Genomic DNA, 23,003 nt, shown 5'->3' with positions numbered 1-23,003 from the left:
TGAGAGTCCAATAAGGAGATGGGTCCCAGACTCTTCTCACAGTGTTTTAAAAATACAGGGAGAATAGTCTAGCGGTGCCAGGCAAGTGCTGTGGCAACTCATTGTGTAAGTGAGAGGGTGTTCTCTAAATGTGAGCATCAAAGTGTGTGGACTCTCAATGAGGAATTTAATAAAGACAAGCATTTTTCTACGTTATTCTTGTTTGAAAAATAATTCACATTATAAATGCGGCACGGTGGGACGGTAACATGTTTGGAAAAAATTAGGGCTACAGCTATCGATTCTTTTAGTAATCGATTAATCCATCAACCACTTAGTTCGAATAATCGAGTAATCGGATTAGGAATATTTATTGCGTTTGACAATGAATTTTAAGAGATTGTAAAACAAAGGCTTGCTAAGATTGCTCTTTGAAAAGGGCATTAAATGCAATACAAAATAAAATTCCTGAGTGTTTCTTCAAACTATGCAGAATTGCACTTTCATTTCAAAATAAAATACCTTAGCTTAGCCTTAAACAGTACCAAAAAAAAAAATGAGGATCTAAGTGAAACAAAAGACAATTTGCTAACTTGCATAGATAAGTCTGCTAGCTTAAATGCTATAAAATGCTAACAATCTTTTTTACAATGCTCTTTACAAATCGTTCAAACACATATTCCCATAAAAAACTGCTCAAAATACCTATGAACTAAATTATGAATTAAAAAAAAAAAAGTATTAGCTCAAGCAAAAAATTACCTTATGTTGGTCTTAGCAGGGAGCAGCTGGATCCAACCATGTTAAATGAATTATGTCATATTCACTGTTGCCACAAGAGAGCAGTGTATCCACCCAAATCAATAAAACCAAATGCAAACGCTTTTGAAACAAACCATTATAACGGCACTCTAACTAAAATTCTTGACGCAAAAAAACTACATTCGAAGTATGTTTCTAATCGAATTACTCGAGATAATTGATTAATCAGCACTAAAGCACTAAAATAAATTTAAAAATTGGGATCGGATCGGGACTCTGTATAGGCAGATTTTCAAAATCAGGTGACTCGACTCGTCTGCGATTGGCACATGCGTGATAATAACAATAAAAAAATATAACAGGCTAAACAAGTGTGCAGTACAATAACATGACAGATTAATGTTTATTAATGGTTGCGAAATGTTGATATGCATTTTTAATTTTCAGTTTTCTTCCATCTAGTAAGCATTTAGTTGTTCTGTGTTTTACTATGTATTTTTAAAAAAAAATTAATTAACAAAAATATTTTCCTGTTGTTGTAAATATATAGATGTTCATCCAAATAAATGGCATTAGGATATTTAGGTTTTTACTCACTACTCATGTTGGTAGGTGTGAAATAAAATTTGAGAGATTGTTTTAAAAATATAGGGCAAACCTGAATATAACTCACAAGAGCGGCCAAACTATGAAAAAAGTGTGACTTAATAGTCTAAAAAATGTGTTATGTCAATGACCTCATGTCATCAGTGCATCAGGCTCTCAACCCATCCCCCCAACCTACTGGAAATACCTCAAGTAGGAGTAATTGAACACAGCCTATCTTGTCTAAGCCAGTGCCCTCAATTCCCGTCTGTCACAGGCTTTATTAACTTTTTTTTTTTGGGACAGGTCAAAAGGTATGTAAGGTGGCAGTTGTTGTTGACTTCTGGTTGTAACATCTGTCCAAGGCACAGACAGCTTGGATCATTTGCTCACTCGACCAGGTCTTCTTTATTAATGCAATAGAATTCGTTTGAATTCAGTTTTATTCACAAGTTTGTCATGCCAAAAAAAAAAAAAAACACTGCACAAGTTGTTTAACTAGCACGTGAAGGTGGTCTAGAATTATTAAATTCTTCACTTAAGACTGAACCAAATAAGCCCAGCGAGCAAGAACTTGGCGACGGATAAAGTAAAATAAAATAAATAAATAAAATAAAAATAAATAAAATCGTGTGGCAGCAAGTGCCTTGACTGGTTGGTTTGAGACTCTCAAAGTTATAGCGGAGAGGCTGTGAGAGAAGGGGAGTGAGGACACCAAGTCAGAGACAGATATGAATACAAAGAAAGACAGAGGGCTCTATTTTCATAAGAGGATGCAGCTGCACTCGTGCAGAAGAACCAGCACAATTTGAAATTTGTGCACTTGTGCAGCACCTGTTTTGGGAATGTGTTAAGATGGACATACTGGCGTATCGAGAGCGTGTCACTGATAATATGCCTTGCGTATGTGACAATTTGGTGACTTGACAGTCTGTCTACATCCAATGCAGACCAGAGGTCAAACATGATTTTGGAGGATCTGATGACAGTCAGAGGAGTGTTACATTTACTCCACTAAACAAATAAAGTTACCCAAATAAATTTATTTGGTAACACTTTACAATTTGGGTCCCTTAATTAACATTAGTTAATTCATTTTTAGACTATAACTAATGCTTAAGTAACATTATAATAATTCATATAATCCCTAATCTAAAATTAACTAATATATTGATTAACTTTAGTTAATGCATAGTCATAGACTTCATAATCTATTGATGGGACATGGGGCGCGGGGCCGATAAATAGGGACTCTGCATTGTTGGCAAGGCCGCCAAAGCTGACCGAGTGGAATCACAGACAGAGCTTTTTTCGTTGAAAATTCTTGTGTTTAAATGCTTAAATCCCTGAATTCTTTATGGATATGGACTTAAAACAGTCTCGATTCTTGGTTAAAAGCAACAAAAAAAAAAAAAAAAAAAAAAAAAAAAAAACGTGCAGTTAGCATTTATTTTACGTAAAAATGTATAAATGCTAGTTTGTTAGTAAATGTAGCTAGCGGCCACCTGATGTAAACAAAGCTTTTCCGGTGAAAATTCTTGTGAATAAATGCTTAAATCTCCAAATTCTTTATAGATATGGATGTAAAACAGTCTCAATTCTTGGCTAAAAGCAAAAAAAAAAAAAAAAACATGCAGTTAGCATTTATTTTACGTAAATATGTCAAAGTACAATGCTATTCTGTTAATGAATGTAGCTACCGGCCGACTGATCTAGACAGAGCTTTTCCGGTGAAAATTCATGTTATTAAATGCTTAAATCCCCGAATTCTTTTTAGACATTGATGTAAAACCGTCTCGATTCTTGGTTAAACGCAAAAAAAAAAAAATGTGCAGGTAGCATTTATTTTACGTAAATATTGCGAACTATGATGCAGTAGCGGCTAATTTGTCCCATTGATTTTTTTTTCACAACATTTCAACATGCATGCATGCATGGTACTAAAAATATAATAAGTGCCTTAAATCCTCGAACAAATCATTCCTGAGACAATCCTTCCTGTTTGTATGCGGTACAGCTTTTGTACTTTTTCAACAGAAATCTGGCGTTAGATCGCAGCGTGCGTGTTTATGAATAGCTCCTTTTGATGTGGGCGGCCTCCTACTTGAATGCGAGTCGCAGTGCATGACCGATCTGACCCGTCAATACATTATGAAGTCTGTGGCATAATAATGGCTTATTGTTTTCAATAGAATATGAACAAGTCTTTGCTTGTGATTGCTTCAATTTCATTCATTTGAACTATTAATGGTTCAGCATATCTGCTACCAAAGGGTTACATGTGGTCCATGTTACAGTCCGCGAAACCAAGGCTGGACCCCAAAACAGACAAGAGAGGCGTTCAATAGGTTTATTGTATACTGGACTGTCTCAGGAAATTAGAATACACAATATTCTAATTTTTTGAGACAGTCCTGTGTATAAATACAGGACTGTCTCAGGAAATTAGAATACACAATATTCTAATTTCCTGAGACAGTCAGGAAATTAGAATATTGTGTATTCTAATTTCCTGAGACAGTCCTGTATATATACACAGGACTGTCTCAAAAAATTAGAATATTGTGTATTCTAATTTTCTGAGACAGTCCAGTACATAACAAAACACGTGATCGCAAAAAAAGAGGTAACAAAAAGGGGTCCTGGTTGACGAAGATCACTAGAACTAACCCAAGGGTAAACCAAGGTGACAAAAGTAATACAAATACCTGCACAAGGTAGAGGATTCAAAACGAGGGCGGCAGACAAACAAACCCAGGCAGGGGCGAAACTAGCCAAATGTGAATAACAAGCTCGAAAGTTCAAAAGTCCGTTGGCGACCAGCAAGGCAATATCTTGGCAACCCTTGCTTGGGTTGCCTGCGTTTAAATATGCCGCTGATGACAACTGGGTGCACCTGCGTCCAGGGAACACCGCCCACACTCTGAAATGAGAACAATGACCAGCAGCCGAATGTGACAGTCCACTTACAATAAGGGTCCAAAAAGCCTTCAGTAATGATAAATTATGGTTCAGGGGAGGCACTTAAGCATTTATAATTTCTTACTTAAGGGACACATGTGCTACACTGTACAATAAGGATCCAAACAGTATTCTGTAGTAGTTAGCTATGGTTAAGTAATATTTATGAAGCACCTGTATGCATATTTTATGATTAACATTAGGTAACTAAATTAAATAATACCGTACTTAAAGTTAGGTTCGCAGCACCCAATGACTCAAAGAGCAATGTTTCCCAATTTGGAAGAATATATTCACTTACTCGGACCAGTATACATTAATAACTGTGTTATAATGCACAATGTGTATGTTAACCAATGTTAAGTATTGAATTATAATATTTTTTAAAATGGTCCTTAACCAGGGCTACAGACTGCCACCAAATGATTGCATTTTTGCAACTAAAATTGGAGTCGCGACCCTTAACTGTGCGGGGGTTTTTTTGTTTTGTTTTGGGGTTTTTTTGCTGACAAACCCATTCACGGTTAAATCCACTAGTTGGCAGTAATGTAACGAGCTGGTTTGTAACGGAAAAATGCAGCAGAAGAAAAAGAAGTTGGAGGTGGGCTATATGTGGAGCAGGTCTGGAGCTCGACACATGATGAGCGATGGCAAAATATGAAAGTCATCGCCGCCGAGGTGAAAGCCAACACGCGGGACACGATGCGACTGCAGTGTCAAGCGACAGCGACACGCCCCTCTGCCTGTGCGGCTTCGCTCGTCTCTATCTTTGAATTTGGAGTGCATTTTAAAATTTCTTTTCTGAGTGCCAACAACTTTCGATACTGCTGCTTTTTTATTCACTTCCCGAAAATCATGCCAAGAGGTATCAAAAAGTATGTGCTGGTAGCACACTGCTAAGATGATACACTCCTCCATGTTGACAAAGTGTGGCATTTTTCGGGTTGGCCAGTGTCTTCGCAGGAGATTTGTTGATCAATAAATCCCTTGGTGATTGGTTGTAATGCCAGGTGACAGCGAAAGAAATAGAACAAAATTCCCATGTTAACCTAATTTCTAAGCCAGTGGTTCTTAACCTGGGTTCGATCGAATCCCAGTGAGTAACTCTAAGGGGTTCAGTGAAGGTAAAGAAATGTAAAGCCCTATTTTCGTACGCTGATTAAATCTAGGCAAAGGGGCTTTTAAACCAGGTTTTGGACTGGTTTGCTCCCAATTTACAGGCTTAATCCATTTATTTTAACCGCTAGTCCTTGATCTGATGGGAGGAGGAACTGGTTTGCTCAGTGGGAGGTTGACTCACACTTGGCATGAGGGAATACAACAGACCAATGGAAAATTTGAAAAAAGAAATGTTTTTTTTTAATCTAATTCCAAAGGGTTATGTTAATATACATGTGAAACTTGTAGGGTTCGGTACCATTAGTAAGGTTAAGAACCACTGTTCTAAGCAGTATAATGGCTTATGTGAAAACTGATAGACAATAAAATATAAATTCATAAGTTTGTAGTTTTATGCATTTTTATTAAAGTATGTATACCTGTTAAACAGTGAAAATTAGAGGAAAATTTTGCATGTCGATTTACAGTGAATCTTCTAATTGCGCCCCTAAAATTTTAAGTTAGGGGCCACTGTGTTCCTAGAAAAAAAATGTTAGTCTGGAGCACTGTTAACCATTAGTTTAGTTACTGCCTCGTTGTGCGTTAACGTGCGTTAACTAAGGTTAATTAATGTATTGAATAATGTTTGATGATAGATTATATAAATTGTTATAATGTTGCTTAAACATTAGTTATTGTCTAAAAATACATTAACTACCGGTAATGTTAACTAAGGGACCCTTATTGTATAGTGTTACCATATATTTTGTTTTTTTATTAACTGTATTTAGACAAATGTACTTCCAAGAGTAGTTTTACCACACCATACTTTTTACTTTTACTTGAGTAGATTTGTTAAGTTCGGGCTACACTAGAATTTCTTTTCTGTTTATTCAACATCTTAGATTTCACTTTATTTTTGTCAAAGATGCCCACAGTGGCTCTACCAGTTTCACCAATGAGACGTTGCAACAATAATCATATGACTCCATTCTAGCCGTTAGATGTAACTATACAGTCACATGGTGACAACAAAAACAAAAACAACTTGATGTAGAACGCTGCCATCAACATTACTCGAAAGCAAGAATTTCAACCACTCTCCCAGGTTTTATTTGGCACTGACAGACCACGGAAAACCGGACATATGATTTTTTTTTATTTTATGGTAGGAAATATGTTTACTCCGCTAGAGGGCGCTCGTGCTCTTTGGACGGGTGATGTTTTATTTCTGTAGATTTTTCTAGCTGGAATTTGAGGATTTTTGTGTATTTATTTGGCCTTGTGCGGTCATATAACTGGTTATAGTACAGCATAATTACAACAGAAACAAATATACACCATTGTTTTAAAAAAAAATAAGACATTGTAAACAGAACCTCATTACAAGATTATTCTATTTTTTATTTATTTTATTCTATTTATATTTATTATTTTTTTATTCTATTTATATTAAATTTTTGGGATGACTACTTTTACGTGAGTAATATTATTTTGATGTGCTCCTACTCTTATTTTAGTCAACATTTTTGGCTACTCTATCAACCTCTGATCAGAACGTAGGCAGAAAGATATTGAGTCTTCTGGAAGTGTGTGGTGTATTTCGTCCATCAGAGTTTAACGTAGTCTTCTTTAACATTGTTTTTTAATATTCATCCTAATGGCCGAGGCACAAGTGGTGTGTAAAGTCACACAGACACTGGGTGAGGTGTGTGGTGATCTACAAAAGCATACAAAACAGAACACATTCGTAATCGCTTAGTCAAATCCAGAAATTCCTCCCCTAGAAGTCTGCTTGCAGGTGTTCATTCTATTTGCGCTTCGAACTGCACGACTCAAGCAAATCAGTTTCTTGTTCCATCATGTCATGGATGAGCCATATACTTCATAATGATATTGACGGGGCGTGGGGCCAATTAATAGGGGGCCCGCATAGTTGGCAAGCTGACCGAGTAGATAATTCTTGTGAATAAACGCTTAAATCCCTGAATTCTTTATAGATATGGATGTAAAACAGTCTCAATTCTTGGTTAAAAGCAAAAAAAAAAAAAAAAAAAAAAAAAAAGTGCAGTTAGCATGTATTTTACGTAAATATGTCAAAGTACGATGCTAGTCTGTTAGTCAATGTGCGGTCGCCTTATGTAAACAGAGGTTTTCCGGTGAAAATTATCGTGAATAAATGCTTAAATCCCTGAATTCTTTATCGAGATGGGCACAAAACAGTCTTGATTCTTGGTTAAAACCAAAAAAAGCCGTGCAGTTAGCATTTATTTTACGTGAATATGTCAAAGTACAATGCTAGTCTTTTAGTGAATGTAGCTAGCGGCCGCTGTATGTAGACAAAGCTTTTCCGGTGAAAATTTTAGTGAATAAATGATTAAATCCCTGAATTCTTTATAGATATGGACGCAAAACAGTCTTGATTCTTGGTTAAAAGCAAAAAAAAAAAAAAAAAATGTGCAGTTTCGCATTTATTTGAGTAAATATGTCGAAGTACAATGCTGGTCTGTTAGTAAATGTAGCTAGCAGACGCCTGATGTAAACATAGCCTTTCTGGTGAAAATTCTTGTGAATATAAGCTTAAATCCCTGAATTCTTTATAAATATGGACGTAAAACGGTCTCGATTCTTGGTTAAAAGCAAAAAAAAAACGTGCGGTTAGCATTTATTTTACATAAATATGTCGAAGTACGATGCTAGTCTTTTAGTCAATGTGGCAGCAGCCTTACAACAAAGCTTTATACGTTGAAAATTCTTGAGAATAAATGCTTAAATCCTAAAATTCTTTAAAGATATAAACGTAAAACAGTCTCGATTCTTTGTTAAAAAAGCAAAAAAAACTCATTTAGCATTTATTTTACGTAAATATGTCAAAGAATGATGCTAGTCTGTTAGACAGTGTGGCGGCAGCCTTACAACAAAGAGCTTTTCACGTTGAAAATTCTTGTGATAAAACGAAAAGTATAATAATTACCTTGAATCCTCGAAAAAATCACTCCTGAGACAATCCTTCCTGTTTGTATGCAGTACAGCTTTCGTACTTTATCAACCTAAATCCGGCGTTGGACCACTGCATGTGTTTGAGAACAACTGCGACCGACGAAGTGGAGTGTAGGACGGCCCCCTACTTGAAGGCGTGGTGCAGTAAAGGTCGAATCTGACCCGTCAATATCATTATGAAGTGTATGGATGAGCAGTGAACCACATTTAAAGGGAATGCAAATGTTACTGCTCATTGGCTGTGAATGGACCAAAAATGGATCATGCTCAAAGCAGTGCTAAACACTCTCTTTCAAATGTCCTGTCTGTTTGTGTCCTCTAATTTACCAACACCTGCTATAACACACCTTAGAGCGCAACAAGTCTAAATCCGTGCTGGATGCATACCTAAATAGAGCCCAGAGAGTGAGAGCAAGCGAGACAGAGAGGCGAACAAGAGGGAGTGAGAGGATTACAGCTGTGATGGGACTGAGTGACAAAAATATGCAGGGACTGGGCGACAGTTGTCTAGCAGATTAACTAAGAACCGCACCAAAGAAGAGAACCAACAAAGAATGCAGATAAATTACAAAACGGATACAGCGGGTGGTGACACATGGAACCAGAAAGTCACCAAAAAAACAAAAAAAAAAAGCACATAAATCACATAGCTGCCAATCCAACGGTCATCAGGCACTCATTTGATGCTGTGTTCTAACTGTGAGCTACGACATCAAACAATATCCGACACTTAGGTAAATTGATCTAACAATTGGAGCAATAAGACAGAGAAGAAGGGGTACAGTTAGAAATTACATTAAGACTTGACCTTGACGCCTGCCAGCTAGTCAAATGCAAGTTTTAGCACATGCATTTAACTGCACGAGCTTCTTTGGCGGGGATGATCCTTTATCCATGATCCGTATGGATTACTCTTTTTGTGTTAAGATCAGTGAACAAACATTTGATTGTAAATCCAAAATATTTTGTGAATGAGGAGGATTGTCTGACTACTTACGACTTCACAGATGGAGCTGAAACAGCTTGAAACAAGAAATGACTTGACTTTACTTAAATAAGTTCGAAGTGATCTGACATGACTTGCATGATTTTTTTCCCCACAGTAACTTTGGGAAACTGCGATTGGCTGGTGACCGGTTCAGGGTGTACCCTGCCTTCTAGCCATAGTTTGCTTGGATAAGCGAGACAGAAGATGAATGAATGAAGGCACTTGAAGATCATGACTTGAGATTTACTTGCCACTTGCACATACAGTATGCAGATTGTTTCTTTTAGTGCTGCAACGATTAATCGATTAACTCGAGTAATTCGATTTAAAAAAACTCTAAGAATTTTTTCTGCTTCGAGGATTCGTTTAGTTAGAGTGGCGTCGTAATTGTTTGTTTTTCGAAAGCGTTTGCATTTAGTTGTATTGATTTGGGTGGATACACTGCCCTCGAGTGGCAACAGAGAATATGACATAACTCATTTAAAATGGCTGAATCCCGCTACTCCCTGTTAAGACTAACTAAAGGTACGTTTTTGTTTGAAATAATGTTTTTTATGTATTCGTAATTTAGTTTGTAGGTATATTTAGCTGTTGTTGTGGGAATATGTGTTCGAACGACTTGTAGAGAGCATTGTAAAAAAAAAAAAAAAAAAGTTGCATTTTATAGCATTTTAGATGGACTTTTGCTATTCAAGTTATCCAATGGTTCTTTTTAGTGCTGCAACGATTAATCGATTAACTCGAGTATTCGATTAGAAAAAATATTCGAATTAAATTTTGCTGCTTCGAGTATTCGTTTAATTAAAGTGACGTTGCAATGGTTTATTTTGAAAGTGTTTGCATTTAGTTTTATTGATTTGGGTGGATACACTGCCTTCTAGTCTGCTTCAATTCACATGACTGAATCCAGGTGCTCCCTGTTAAGACCAACATAAGCAAAATTTAGTTTGAGCTAATGTTTTTTTTAATGCATTCGTAATTTAGTTTATAGGTATATTTACCCTATTTCTATGGGGATATGTGTCTGAATCATATGTTAAGAGCATTGTAAAAAAGTTAGCATTTTATAGCATTTAAACTAGCGGACTTTTGCGATGTAAGTTAGCCAATTGTTCTTTTGCTGTACATAGATCATCATTTTTTTTTTTTTTTTTTTAATACCGTTTGAGGCTCAGCTCAGGTAATTTAATTTTTCATGTCCTTATCCGATTACTCGATTATTCGAACTAATCGTTTATCGATTAATCGACTACTAAAATAATCAATAGCTGCCGCAGTTCTTTTGTTGTACTTAAAGCCGAGGTATGCTTCCACGTCAGACCTGTGCGGTCAAGGAAGACCCGATTTACGACCCTCCGCCACAGCCTGATGTGCACTTCCAAAATTTTGTGACTTCACGTCACGTCGACGCATATGACATGGCGGAAATGGACTGTGATTGGTCCGCTCAGACTGTTATTTCCGGTTCTGTGCGAAATCACCGCCATTGTCAAACATGATTTTGCCACCCGCAAAAATGGACCAAGTCGACGAGAGTTTCAACGAAGAGCAAGTACGACAACTTCTACAATGTCTCAAGACATTATGAAAATTGCCAAATGGCAAGCAATTTGTGGGAGGAGATTGCTGAAAATTCAGGGATGGAGGTCAACCAACAATTGAATAAAAAAATGGAAGGACCACCGAGACAAGTATGTGTGTGTTCGAAAACGAATGGCCACACGAAGCGATGACCAAGTCGGCCAAAAACTGCCAGCTTTTTATCACTTTGTCGTATTTTTGGTTGCTGTAATTCATCATTTATTGTGTGTACATATGTTTGCTGTGAGTCTGACTTATTTATCTGTCACACTTCAAGTATAAGAAGAGTAAAGCACAGGTTTGGTGTCAAAGAGTTGTTTTGATGTTTCATTTTCAACAACACACAGTTCACACTCGATACATCATCACTGATTGAGAGTGCCTCGGTGCTTTTATGATAACGTTAACATCAAGGCTTCCAACGCAGTTTGGGAAGTTCCATAGCCGCCAAAAATCTGCTATGGCTTCCCACTGGCTGGTTGTAGGACACAGCAAACAAATCGGGCTAGAGGGCTTTGCAGACCTCAGACAAAACGCTGAACGCAGTGCTCGACGCCAGTTTGAAGCTAGCCGCCACAGCTTGCTGATTTCCACCCGAGGCTAGAACTCTCATCAAAAGTTGGACAGACCGCCTCGAAACCGTCTTCTGCGTCGCCTGCGCCTCAACATTTGTTTGATCAACATTTATTCAATGTTGATGAGCTGAAGATCCACATTCAAGCATTCCATTTTGCATTGTTTATTTTTTTCTCTGTTAAACTAGAGGAAGTCGACAAGCGTGCCCCAAAACCGTAGAAACACAATGCTACACATCTCTAGTGGCTTGGCGGTGAATTACAGAGCAACGCGTTCCCTCACCGCAGAACTATCGAATGCTCATTGACGCCGTAGTCACGTCGCCGACACCGCAACGCAGGAGTATAACTCAGGCTTTAGATCCTATTGTTTTTTTTTTTTTTTCAGCCGTTTGAGGGTAAACTCAAGTGTTTTATTTTGAAATGAAAGCAAAATTCTGCATAGTTTGAAGAAATACTCGTGAATTTTATTTTGGATTGCATTTAATGCTCTTTTAAAAGTGCAATCTCAGCAAGCCTTTGTTTTACATCTCCTAAAAATGTATTCTGCCACGCATTAAATGTCCTTAATCGGATTACTCAATTATTCTAACTGACTACTTGATAGATTAATCGATTACTAAAATAATCGATAGCTGAGGCCCTATTTTCTCTCTTGAAATTTCATATGTTAGGGCTTCTGCCTCCCTCCTGAGACCTGGCCCACATTGGGAAGGTGTGCATGTTTTTAATCTGATTGTAGGTTGGATTTCTGTTGGCTCGAGTAATTGATTATAAAATAATTATTAATTGCAGCCGTAGCTTGTACTACAAGTGCGTGTACTTGAAATTCCGACAAGCACAGCAAAGCTTCCTACGTAATTTCTCCAGAAATTGGATTTTGTAGTTTCTGATTGAAATGCAACATTGATATGATAATGCGGCTTGATCCTTCACTGCAAAGCACTTATTCGGCACGTAATTCAAGTCCATGCGCACCAGGAGGAAAGTGTGAGACTACGTTCAGGCCACAGCAGGTGAACTGTTAATTTCATTGTTCCATATGTAGCCTACCTACTGGGGCCACAGTCAGCTGTTTTTGTCACTGCGGAGAAAAAGTTACATATTCATCTGCTTGATGTGTGATGGCACGGTGTGGATTCTCTGTTAAGCTTGTTCGGACAGAATATTAATTAAAAATGATTGAAAACTAAATACTATTCAATATGTCATTATTATCATTTTAAAAATTTAAGTGACGGGTAAAAATAGATTATGACCGGATTTTTATGACCCTGTCAGTCAAAATGACAGACAACGAAAAAGTCTAGCGCAACCTCTGCACACACCTGACTTAAATTGTTTGGTAAAAATTGGTTTCAATTGCTCTTTAAGGGTCCTTAGGCAGACTTACCTATTTTTCCCCCTTCTGTCATTGTTTGCATGCTATCCTCATTAAAATATAAAAACCTATAAATGTTTGGGTGGTTTTCGTTAAAGCAGACACTGTTTTTACATCTATCTGATTTTGACAAAGATCAGATCACATTTGATGGACATTTGATGCAGAAATGTGAGAATTTCCAAAAGGTTCAGATACTTTTTCATACCACTGTATGTGTATCATAAGATACACGAGATGCATAAGATGCAGTTGGTTTGAGATAAAATCCTGATGAACTTAATTATGATTACTAAAACAATTTTCAGGAAACATAATAACTGCAAACACTTGTAGCTATAGCACGAGTGCTTCAATAAAAAGAAGATAGGAAGTGTGTGTGTCTTTAAGAAACTGCCTAGACCAGAGCCCAGTAATGGGAAAGTCAAGTCGTAACTTTCTCATGACCTCTGACGAGAGGGCTTTTTCCTTCTGGCTCCATGGATGGAGATGAGATGTCACAGCAAAAGGGACAATCATCAACAATGCCCGCCCCCCACCCACACATACTGCGCACATCATACTGGTGGTATAGGTGCAGAACTCACAGTACACTTGTCAGTGTAACTTTCCTGTCACTGGCCTAATTTATCAAAAATAACGACAAGTGTAGCTTTCCTGTCACTGCCATAATTCGTCAAAAATAATCTTGTTTTCTAAACATTTACAAATGACTGACACATGATACACACCAGGCAACATCTGTCATGTGTCAAAATTGTATAGAGTTCTATATAGAAATAGTTTAGTTGTATATGAACAGTTATAAGTATTAATTACTTCCAGAACTTTTTATCATTGATTTAAATAGTGTAGCTGTATAACCTTAAACAGGTGATCTGAAAATGCTCTTTATAACGTTAAAAAAGGAAAATCCTATTTAAGAGGATTCTTCTTAAACTGTCATGCCACCTATATATTATAATTGCATCATTAATCTGTAAATTGGACCTTAATTATGGTGACATAATTAAAGGAAGGTGTTTGAACTCGAGATAATTGCAACAAAAAGCAATAGAAAAAAGATTTGGAAATAGTTTGAACTGGTGAAGAATGTGACTGAAGGTGAACCTGCACTAATCTCCCTGCAGGTTCTTGTTCTCCTCGGCCTTATGCACAGTGCTGATGAGTATAAATACAAAGGATTACAAAAGACACTGGCACGTGAGTTCATTTTTGAACAGTAAACTGCCCCGCAGGGAGGGAAAAGGCGCACTGTTGTATTTCCGTGTCATTACGTATGTAACAATAAATCCCCCAATCCTCGCTCAAATCAAAATTGCACCAGCTGCATCAGGACTGGAGACTTCAAACCGAAATAATCCAAGTTCAAAGCCAAAAGGGCCTTCGCTACACATCCATTTCGTATTATTCTTAGAAATAGGCAATTAGCGATAAGGCCCTAAGTTGGACAAGCTGTATAATTCAATGACCTTTCCTATGGTAGCTTTGAGGGACATTAAATATATTCAGTGATTTATTGTTGTCAGGGAAACAACAGCGAGAGAAACAGGAAACCAGATGTTTACAACTTGCCACAGAATATGAACGCATGACAAGTAGGCGTTTTAAGTTATAATGGGTAAGGGATCAGTGTCCTACAAGTGTGTTTAGAATAATACACAAATCTAAAAATAACTCACAACCCCCTCACTCTCACTACTGAATCACTGAGGGTTGCCACAGAAAATCTGCAGTAGAAACGTAGCTTTGCCCTCCTTATCCCAGTAGAGCCTTTGAAGCTTGTGTGGATTGACCTTGTTAAATAAGTAAAGTCCATTGTGCGACCAACCTGGAACACAAATGAAGATGTCCTTCTGCCAGATGGTGTGTCCAGAATAGAACCATAATCATACAATAGTTAATCAAGAACTAAAGGGTCATATTTTACATGTTTGGGTCAGGAATCAACAGGGTTCAGGATTTTCATGCTAATTTTGGGGTTTGTCAAGATTTAAATTGTTCTGTAAAGAGCATTCATTCATCCTTGCCACAAGGGTCGCAAAACCTATCCCAGCTAACTATAGCAGGCAAAATGTTTACGCAATTCATTAAGACTAGCTGTACTTCATATACTATGACTCAAGTAAAAGTGTTAATTAAAAAAAAAAAAAAAAAATTCTCAAGTACAAGTAAATACAGTCATGTGAAAAAATTAGGACACCCCAATAAATATTCAGTTCTTTATTAAGAAATGTTGACATATCAATGTCTGATCTTGTTTTCCTCTATCTCTGGAAAAGAAAGTGATTTAATAGCAGGTAAACAACAAAAATTCACATTGTTTTACTCATTAAACCAAATTTGTCAACAAAAATGCATATTCTAACGAAAAAGTTAGCACACCTTATAGCTAGTGTTGCCCCCTTTGGCTGAAATAACTTCAGTGGGACACTTTTTGTAGCCATCTACCAGTCTTTGACATTGGTCTGAAGAAAGTTTGCCCCACTCCTCAACGCAGAAAACTATCAACAGTGACTGACTGTTGAAGTAGGGGTGTGACAAAATATCGAAATGGTGATATATCGTGATACTTTGTATCCCAAAAGGTTATCGATATGCTCCTGCCAAGAATCGTGATATTGTTTTAAAAAGGTGTCAATGTTTTTTAAAAAAAAAAAAAAAAAAAAAAAAAAAAAAAAGGTACCATCAAGTTGTTATCAAAATCTTCCACCATAATACAACCCCTAGAAAAAAGTATGTAATCACCAGTCTCGGACGAGCACTCACTCAGGCATTTTATCATGTAGAACAAACTCGGATAGAAAGCTTGAAAAAAATAATAAATTAGTTCAAAAGTGCAACTCTTTAGCATTCAGAAACACTAAAAGAAGGAAGAAGAAGGAAAAGAAGGAAAAAAAATATGGAATCATGAGAAACAAACAAAATGTCTTCTTCAGGCAATCATCTTTGTAAATCTCACTGGAACGGCACCACACATGGTAAATGGTGTTATACTTGTATAGCGCTTTTCCACCTTTCAAGGTGCTCAAAGCGCTTTACACTACATTGCCATCTACCTACTGGTGACACAGCACCAGGAGCAATGTGGGGTTCAGTATCTTGCTCAAGGATACTTAGGCGAGTTCATCAGGGCAGAGAATGGAACCCACAACCTATGGGTTGGTGGACAACAACTCTACCGCTGAGCCATGCCACCCCCTAAGTTAAGTAAGTTCCAGCATCATCCCCTTGTTAAGAATCTGCACTGGACAAGGTGTCAAGAGTCAAGAATCTGCATTAGACAAGGTGATGATGCTGGAACTTATGTGTGGTGCCGTTCCAGTGAGATTTACAAAGATGATTGCCTGAAGAAGAAATTTTGTTTGTTTCTCATGATTCCATATTTTTTTCCTCAGAATGGAGTGATTCCATAAATATTTCCCTGCACTTGCTCTTTAAAATGAACATTTACTGACCACATGATAAAATGTCTGGAGTGAGTGCTCGTCCGAGACTGCTGATTGCATACTTTTTTCTAGGGGTTGTATTATGGTGGAAGATTTTGATAACAACTTAATGGTACCTTTTTTTTTTTTGGTTTTGTTTTTTTTTGGTTTTATTGTTTTTTTTTTAAACATTGACACCTTTTTTAAACAATATCTCAATTATTGGCAGAAGCATATCAATAACCTTTTGGGCTACAAAGTATCCAAAAGTTACCATACCATACCAAGTATCCAAAGTAGCCATTTAAGTAAAGTAGCCAGCATCATCCCCTTGTCAAGAATCTGCATTGGACAAGGTGTCAAGAGTCAAGAGTCTGAATTAGACAAGGTGATGATGCTGGAACTTTCGTTTGGCGCTGTTCCAGTGAGACCTTAAATTTCCCAAAATTACCTAATTGCCTGACATTGTCTGCCACTGATAGCCATAGACGTTCAAATCCGTTTGAAGTGGGAGGGATGGCAGCGAATGAACGAATGTTCAATCCCAGTTTAAATGGATTGGACGTCTACTAGTGATAAACTAATTCCAATTCATACTAGAAGCTTGTTTTTCCGTTAATTAGTTTTTTGTAGAATATCCTAGAATGATTTCCTGACCAACATATCGATAATCGTTGTATCGCCATATCGTCAGATCATCGTTATCGTGAGCTTTGTATCGCAAATCGTATCGTATTGTGAGGTACCAAGAGGTTCCCACTCCTATGCTGAAGTGAGTGAAAACGCCATGGAGAGATCAAAGGAGCTGTCTGAGGCCTTCACAAAGAAGATTGTAGACGCTTCTGAGTCTGGGAAGGATTTCAAAAGATCTCAAAAGAATGTAAAATAGGCCTTTGCACTGTCCGGGAAATAGTCTACAAGTGGAGGACATTCAAAACAACTGCCAACATGCCCGGTCTGGCCATCCAAGAAAGTTCACCCCGAGAGCAGACCTCAAGATGCTAAAAGAAGTCTCCAGAAACCCTAAAATGTCATCAAGGGACCTACAGCAGGCTCTTGCAACTGTTGATTTGAAAGTGCATGCCTCTACAATCAGAAAGACTTCAGAAGTTTAACTTTCATGGGAGGTGTGCAAGGAAGAAACCTTTGCTCTCCAAGAAGAACATAAAGGCCAGACTGAAGTTTTCCAGAGTGAATGTAGACAAAGACCAGGACTTCTGGAATAATGTTCTTTGGACAGATGAATCTAAAACTGAATTATTTGAAAAATCTCACAGCTGAGAGCATTCTGAGTTAAGGAGTGGGGCAAACTTTCTTCAGACCGATGTCAAAGACTGGTAGATGGCTACAAAAAGCGTCTCACTGTAGTTATTTCAGCCAAAGGGGGCAACAATAGCTATTAGGTGGTAGGGTGTACTAACTTAGAATAGTTAAAAGTTAGAATATGCATTTTTGTTGATAAATTTGGTTTAATGAGTAAAACAATGTGAATTTTTGTTACTTAACTGATATTAAATTGCTTTCTTTTCCAGAGATAAAGAAAAGCAAGATCAGACATTGATATGTGAACATTTCCTAATAAAGAACCGAATATTTAATGGGGTGTCCAATTTTTTTCACATGACTTTAAGTACTCAGTGGAAAGAATACTCAAGTGATGAGTGTTTTTTTTTTTTTTTTAAACAATGGTATTTTTTGAGAGATGTGACCGAAAATCCGTCGCCGAAAACTTCCGGCCAAAAATAGCTATAATCGCATTTTCGGTTTTTGGTTAAAAGACCGAAAGTTTATCAGCAAAAAGTGTGAGGAACCGTAGTCCTCTTGTGATGACGTCATCAAAACACAGTGAGAAACAACACTACTGGCTCACCGCCAACATGTCTGTGGTTTGGAAATATTTTAAGGTAACAAAGAACTATATAAATGATTAAATGAAGGAAAATAAAATAAATTTGCTTCATAACTGCTAATGGCTCATACTGAAGTTGCTTTCCATTGATGTCCAGCAACACATCGAGTACAGTCCATGCACGAGTAGTTTGGAGTGTAATCCAGCGAACATGCAACAATGTGCATTTACTGTGGTTTAGTACAATACTTGTGTGTGGCACGACAACTTCCTCTTTTTGGTAAATTTTTTTCCGTGACTTCCACAACCCCTCTGCCAGTCGCTGTTTATTCTGGCCGGGAGCTAATTTGCTCTGCTTCACAAAATATTGAGTATGATGGTTCACTTACTTATTTTTCCCCCTACTGTCATTGTTTGCATACTATCCTCTTTAAAATATGAAAACCTATAAATGCTTGGGTGGTTTTAGTTAAAGCAGACAGTTTTTTCATCCGTGTGATTTTGACAAAGATCAGATCACATCTGATGGTGATTTTATGCAGAAATGTGAGAAATTTCAAAAGGTTTAGATCTCACATTTAACTCAATCAGTTCCAATTTACCTAAAGAAATAAAAAATTAATTAATTTTTTTTAAAAAATTTTAAAAAATGTGAATGAAGAAAACTTTTTTAACAAAAAGGAATGTTAAAATTATAATCATTTTGCATTTTGATCGAATTACAATCAACCGTGCTTAACTAATTGACATACTAGTAGTACTGATCCAAATTGAGTAATTGTTACACCTCTTGTGGATCTGCCCCTGTCCGTGAGGTTTCAGAATCGGCACCTTTCAAACTCAATTTCTCGAGCCTCTGAAGTTGTAGAACTAATACCACAGCAAAGGGCATTAATAGAAAAATAATGAAATATATATATATTTTTTTAAATAAAATTAAAAATGAATTATATGCATGTGTATTTTTCGACGTTTCGGTTTTTCGGCCAGATGTTTTAAATATTTGGTTTTCGGTTTCGGCCAACAATTTTGCTTTCGGTACATCCCTAATGTAAAGCGAAATGTTTAACTACATATTTCAATATTTCCTTTGGAAAAAGGTAAATTTATCAGCATTCTTGTACGAACTGTGATGTCGTCACAAATAAACCGCAAATACTTTTTCTACTTATCAGTCAATAGCCCACAATTTTTAGATTTTAGGGGAAAAAATACACAGACTGAGGTCTTATCTTGTATGTTCCAGGACATTTGCTCACTTCCTGCTATAATGTGCATATCAACAACAAGGACTTAAAGAGCACTGAGCCTTCCTGTTACCAAAGACTGCTATTCATTACAGTTTCCTCCTCGGATCCTGGCCCACTGACTGTTCAGGACACACCTGCAGGACAACTGATTGTCAAGGTCAGCTACTGTGGCTCCAATATCCTGTTGTGTTATAACACTAAATCATGACCTCCTGGTAAATGGCCAGGGTAACTCTGGAGTAAAACGCGCCTACAAATAGCCCAGAGGTGATTTATCTAATGGAATCATCACGATCAGAGTAGTTTTCAGGTAGCATTTTCAGGTGATATGCTTTTACTTCACCGGGGGAGGGGCAAGCCAGCCTGAGATTGATGATGTCAGCTCATGAGATTGTTTTGGCAACATTGGATAGATGGACAAAAAGCCTTTGCGCAGCCAAAAGAGAATTGTAATGTGCTAGATGGCTTTTATGTCTCACAAGCAACAAGAGAGTTACCAATTTGTCTCTTGAAAGTTGAAACTAGTACACACGTAAGTAGAACAAGTGTCCTAGTTATCCCACATGAGAATTAGGTGGTTTTGTAAGACAAGTTTTTATTAAAAGCGTCAGATCAGATATGATTTCAATTGTAGTTTAGTGGAATATTTTGCTGACACAAAATGCCACCACACAACATTTCATGTTGTTGTTTAAAAAAAGCAGCAGGATCTCTGAAATGACCTTGTCGTGTCTCAGGATTAAAAAAACAAAACAAAAAAAACCTCAATACCACTTGTTACAGTTATACTGTATTACTACAGCCAGGGAAATTCACAGCATGAAACATCAAGACAAATGGTGTATATGATCATTTCCTCGCATGGCTCTCTCCAAATTTTGACCAGCATTAATAATAGATGACTTGTCGTTCCATAAAACATTTGAAAAACGTTTGAGCATCTGTACCACGTCCCAATTATTCTAAATCAGAAAAATGATGGGGGAAAAGTAGGCTGTGAATACTCCTTAGTTATCAGGGAAAGTAGGAGTTTTAATATGTTGCTGGAGAGAGTGACGGATGAGGCAACGTTGCAGAAGTTATAAAGGGATTATTCATCCCTGGAAGACATAATCATGTGAAACACATTTTGGTTCCTATCCTAAGGAATACAAACTGGTGTTTTTCTCCATCCTCTGACATGCACTGTGAAAAACTTACATTTTTAATACATGAATGTTTAGATTATGATTAATAACAGAATGTGGATATTAATCCAATTGTCAAGTGTATAAAACAAAAGAACTGATATGATGAATGGACTACGGAAATGCATGATTGAATGGCATCCATAATTTATAGGTGTATAATAAACCAAGGGCGTAGGTTTCCATAGGGACAGTAGGGACGTAACACTAGCAACTTTTCAGGATGCTCAAATTGTCCCCACCAATTTTTAAGCAACCTTATTTGCATTATATAATGAGTTCGGTTATATAGGTAATTTAGATTGTCTTGTTTCCATATACTGTAAGGCTAGATTTTGACCCTACCATTATTAAGTGAATTACAGAACTTTAATTATGTTCAGACTTACATTGACCCCTTTTCACTTGCTGTATGTGCCACTCCATTTTTTTCCCCTCATACGCACGTTTGATTGGCTAATGACTTGATCCCCCCCCCCCAACCCCGACACACACTCATTCACCACCAACTTCGAAGATGATGGATAGTTGATTTATTTTCCGCCAGCAGCAGCCAGTGAAAGTAAAGTAAAAATGTCAATGTTGTGGAGATTTTGTTACTGAACGTGCGACCTGCATCAGAGTTTGCATATCTGTGCGAATTTCTCAACCTCGAGGAGGAAGCTGCTTTGAGAGAAATATCCTCCTGGATGTTTTCTACTGTGCATGTTAATTAAACTGTATGAAATGTAGAGAACCAAGGTTTATCCCCTTCTATCCAGTTTTCATTTTTATTTTATTTATGTGGTCTTAAAGCAGCCCAAAGGAGCTTTCATTTTTTGCTGAGTTTGGCTGTGCTTGTGGACAAAAACAGTAGTGTTTTAGCTGAAGGAAGGCTCCATTTGTATGTATTTGTGTTATTCCCTTGTCATATTCAATTTATTTAGACAGACAAATTTAAGTGGTATTAAGACGAATGTTTGTTTTGTTTTGTTTTTTATTCCTGGATAGTTGAGATGATTAACATGTTTTGTGTACGTAATATAATTTGTGTTCAAATATTGCAATTTAAATTTGATAATAAAATCCAGACATTTATTCTGGAAGTTTTCAAAATTAGGTTCATATTGGTAAGAAATATAGCCCAGACCTTCGTTCACCCAATCTGTTTGGTTTTATTAATGTCCCGTCTCCAGCAGAAAGTGTACATGCAGGTTATATCGTCCCTACCAATTTTGAGGCCAAACCTACACCCCTGTAATAAACACATGAAACCACCATATTTGGCACTGTATATAGTAATAAAAAAAAAAAACATTTTGCTTACCTGACATCCCCCACAAGCAGATCAATGACAGCACAGTAAGTTTCCACGAAGTACCATCAGCCTCCATGTCTCATGTAGCCACAGTTTCAACTTCTGACTATGTCACAGTCCTTCAGGCAGTCTCACTTTCTCTCCTCTTCTTTTAATCTGGTTAGCCTCAGGCGCAGCACTCCAGGTGCTCCGCTACGGGTCTGCCAGCACAGGTGTCTGCCGCTGAAGGTTAAGGGACACTTCAGGTGAGGAAATACCGAAGCAACCTGAGCCACCTCAGCCCAGGAATTCGTGTCCCTGACTTTCAGGAACGGTGGAAGAAGAGAATTGAAAAGTGAAAATAGTTCATAAGCACCTTTACCACCAGGCACTGGCTAAAATGTGTCCGTCCTCGTGCGCTAAACCCCACTCAAAGATGTAGGAACGGGAACCTCGGCAACTTGTCATTGGTGTGTTCTTTACTGTGGGGGGAGAAAAGGGTGAGAGAGAGTGAGAGAGAGAGAGGGCGCTCAATGATCGTTTGAGCTTGTGTTCAAGCTAGAAATGTTCATCTATCTTGCTTTTTCAAAATAAAATAGCTGTCATACAATAAATGAAGCCAGCTTTTATACTGAAAAAATAGGTGACAGCAGCTGTGGTAGTTTGTCACTAATTTTCTTACCTTGATATTGGAAGGTAAGCACAGGTGTAGCATCGAAATGAGCTAAATACATGAGCAAGACAAACTAACAAATGGGTACAAGCATAAATAATCAAGGTAACTACAAATGGTTTTCTATTGGTTGTCAAATGTTTGCCTGTACACTACACGAAAGGTATAAGCAGTGGTGTATGAAGTAATGGCTTTTTTTTTTTTTTTTTTTTTTTTTTTTTTTTTAAACCTAACCATTTAAAATCCGGGTTTATTTTGTCTGATTTTGTATTCTTTTGATGTTGGCTTTATATTTCAATGCCTTTGATGTTGCCTTTAAATTTCAAAGAAAAAATTGTTCGCAATTGCCTTTTTTCAGGACAGCTTAACCTTCATGTCCAAACTGTTGTTTTCTTGACTGACCAATTGTAATCCACATTTTGGACCCAAA

The 23,003-nt window shown here is 37.3% G+C and overlaps 1 protein-coding gene across 1 annotated transcript in view; it reads right to left on the bottom strand.

Annotated features, from left to right (window-relative positions):
* The window catches only part of esama (endothelial cell adhesion molecule a), a 134,187-nt gene extending 111,802 nt beyond the window's left edge, over nt 1-22,385 (bottom strand). The window contains exon 1 of the mRNA XM_057821429.1: nt 21,931-22,385. Coding sequence (XP_057677412.1) covers nt 21,931-21,997 — 67 coding nt within the window. The 5' untranslated portion in view covers nt 21,998-22,385. The remainder of the gene's footprint in view (nt 1-21,930) is intronic.
* Between the last annotated feature and the right edge of the window lie 618 nt (nt 22,386-23,003).

This window comes from Corythoichthys intestinalis, chromosome 18 (assembly GCF_030265065.1).
Source record: "Corythoichthys intestinalis isolate RoL2023-P3 chromosome 18, ASM3026506v1, whole genome shotgun sequence".
Lineage (NCBI taxonomy): Eukaryota > Metazoa > Chordata > Actinopteri > Syngnathiformes > Syngnathidae > Corythoichthys > Corythoichthys intestinalis.
The sequence above is the reverse complement of the archived record's forward strand: the minus strand, read 5'-3'. Positions and strand labels throughout refer to the sequence as shown.